The sequence below is a fragment of the Microtus ochrogaster genome, unplaced genomic scaffold (genome assembly GCF_000317375.1).
Source record: "Microtus ochrogaster isolate Prairie Vole_2 unplaced genomic scaffold, MicOch1.0 UNK100, whole genome shotgun sequence".
NCBI lineage: Eukaryota > Metazoa > Chordata > Mammalia > Rodentia > Cricetidae > Microtus > Microtus ochrogaster.
Genome location: NW_004949198.1, coordinates 194,768 through 196,702, shown reverse-complemented (window position 1 = coordinate 196,702; position 1,935 = coordinate 194,768). Strand labels below are relative to the sequence as shown.

Sequence of the window (1,935 nt, the reverse complement as noted above, 5' to 3'; positions counted from 1 at the left end):
TCCTAAGGTGAGGATGTTCACTGACCTAGGTAGGTCTTTTTTGGTAGGAAACATGATTTTTTTTGTTTGTTTTTTGTTTTGTTTTCTCTGTAGCTTTGGCGCTTGTCCTACAACCAGCTCTTGTAGACCAGGCTGGCCTCAAATCACAGAGATCCACCACCTCTGCCTCCCAAGTGCTGGGATTAAAGGTTTGTGCCACCACCTCCCGGCTGGAAATATGTTTTTTTATCGGATGGATGGTGAGGAGTCTGAGCCTGGGTTTCCAATTTCCTTTCTGCCACTGAGGTCAGACGCCCGCGGGTCCTGCTGCATAGTGCTGCTTTCCAGACCATAGCTGGAAGCCCCGGAGCCCTAGCTCAGACTGCTCCACGGTCTGGTCCTTGGTCTAGCTATTGCTGCCACGCTCCTGTTGCTGCCACGCTTCTGTTGCTGCCACCTCTATTGGGTACACCTGATGCTTAAGGTTCCTTGGTGGGTTCAGGGAACTGGGCTCCACACAGGTGTTAGCTGGGAACCCTGGTGGAACTTATCACCAAATTATCTTGTGCCCTTTCTGTTGCCTGGAACTCTTTCCACCTTTATTTTTGAGACCATCTGGCTCTAGCTCACCTACAGAATCGCCACAGGGCACCAGTCTCGGCTTCAGGCAGGGTCTGACCCCATTTTCTCTTTGACTTGCTAGGAGACATGCAACTATCATCAGCTGGACTGTAGGGCCTGAGGGGCTGTAGATAACTGGTCCTGGGCCTTTTCCCCGCCTTTAAGGTTCTGGTGTTGGCTGAATTGAGTGACTGCCACCAAGTAGCACCAGCAGCTCTGGCTTCAGCTCAGATGAGGTTTCCAGCCAGGTTAGGACCTGGGGCAGTGAGTGACCCAGCCCCAAGGATATCACTTCTAGCCTGCTGCCTCCCAAGCACAAGGAGCCTGAGTGTGGAAGAGGCTGTGGTACTTGGCTGCCTGCGTGTGCCCTGTGCACATGAATTAACTAACTCCCACGCTGTGAACCTCAAGTTTGGACCCAGTATTGTCCGCCATCTGGTTCTGCAGGATCTAAGTTCTTCTCGGGCTAATCAGGAGTGTTTTATATTGAATAAGATACCAATGCCCAGAGGAAGAAGTATCCCAATGTCAGGAAACCAGGACCCAGTCCTTCCACTGGACTTAATTGGCATGGTTCCTGGAAAATCCCAGAACTGGCTGTCAAGATGGCTCAGCAGTTACGAGACATTGCCTGCTCTTCCTCAGGATCCAAGTTTGGTTCCTAGCACCCAAGTGGTGGCTCACAACCATTTTAACTCTAGTTCAGGGGATCGAAAGTCTTCAGGGTTCTCTGGGCACCAGGCATGATTTAGTACATACACATGCATAGGAAAAACACACATACACAATTTTTAAAAATTATAAGAAAAATTCCAGGACAGAAATAACGTGTCACTGTGGGGCTTCTCGAGGGTCTCCATCTTAGACCCTCTGCCTTGTCTAACCTGGTTTCAGAGAAGAATGGAAAATTCAGGTGGCTGCTTTGGGTCCATCTCCTTGTTTGGTGGTGAGCTCGGCGGTTTCAGGACTGATTCCCATCCTAGGATCACTCTCCATGGAGACGGGCTGAGCTGCCACCCTGTCTGTATCTGTCCCTCCTCCCTGCAGTGATCCCAGCTGCCGACCTGTCTGTATCTGTCCCTCCTCCCTGCAGTGATCCCAGCTGCCGACCTGTCGCAGCAGATCTCCACTGCGGGCACTGAAGCCTCAGGCACTGGCAACATGAAGTTCATGCTCAATGGGGCTCTCACCATTGGCACCATGGACGGCGCTAACGTGGAGATGGCTGAGGAGGCCGGGGAGGAGAACCTCTTCATCTTTGGGATGCGGGTGGAGGATGTTGAGGCCCTGGACCAGAAAGGGTATGTGTCCCTTCCCCTGCTGTTGGGGTATGTG

General features: G+C 51.9%; 1 protein-coding gene across 2 annotated transcripts in view; it reads left to right on the top strand.

Moving 5' to 3' along the window:
• The window catches only part of Pygb (glycogen phosphorylase B), a 51,093-nt gene that overhangs the window by 37,867 nt on the left and 11,291 nt on the right, over positions 1-1,935 (top strand). The window contains exon 17 of one of the 2 annotated variants that reach the window (XM_005371224.3): positions 1,694-1,901. In XM_005371224.3, the coding sequence (XP_005371281.1) occupies positions 1,694-1,901 (208 nt within the window). Of the gene's footprint in view, positions 1-1,693 lie in introns of both variants that reach the window. The other variant, XM_026778050.1, reaches the window with a different exon arrangement.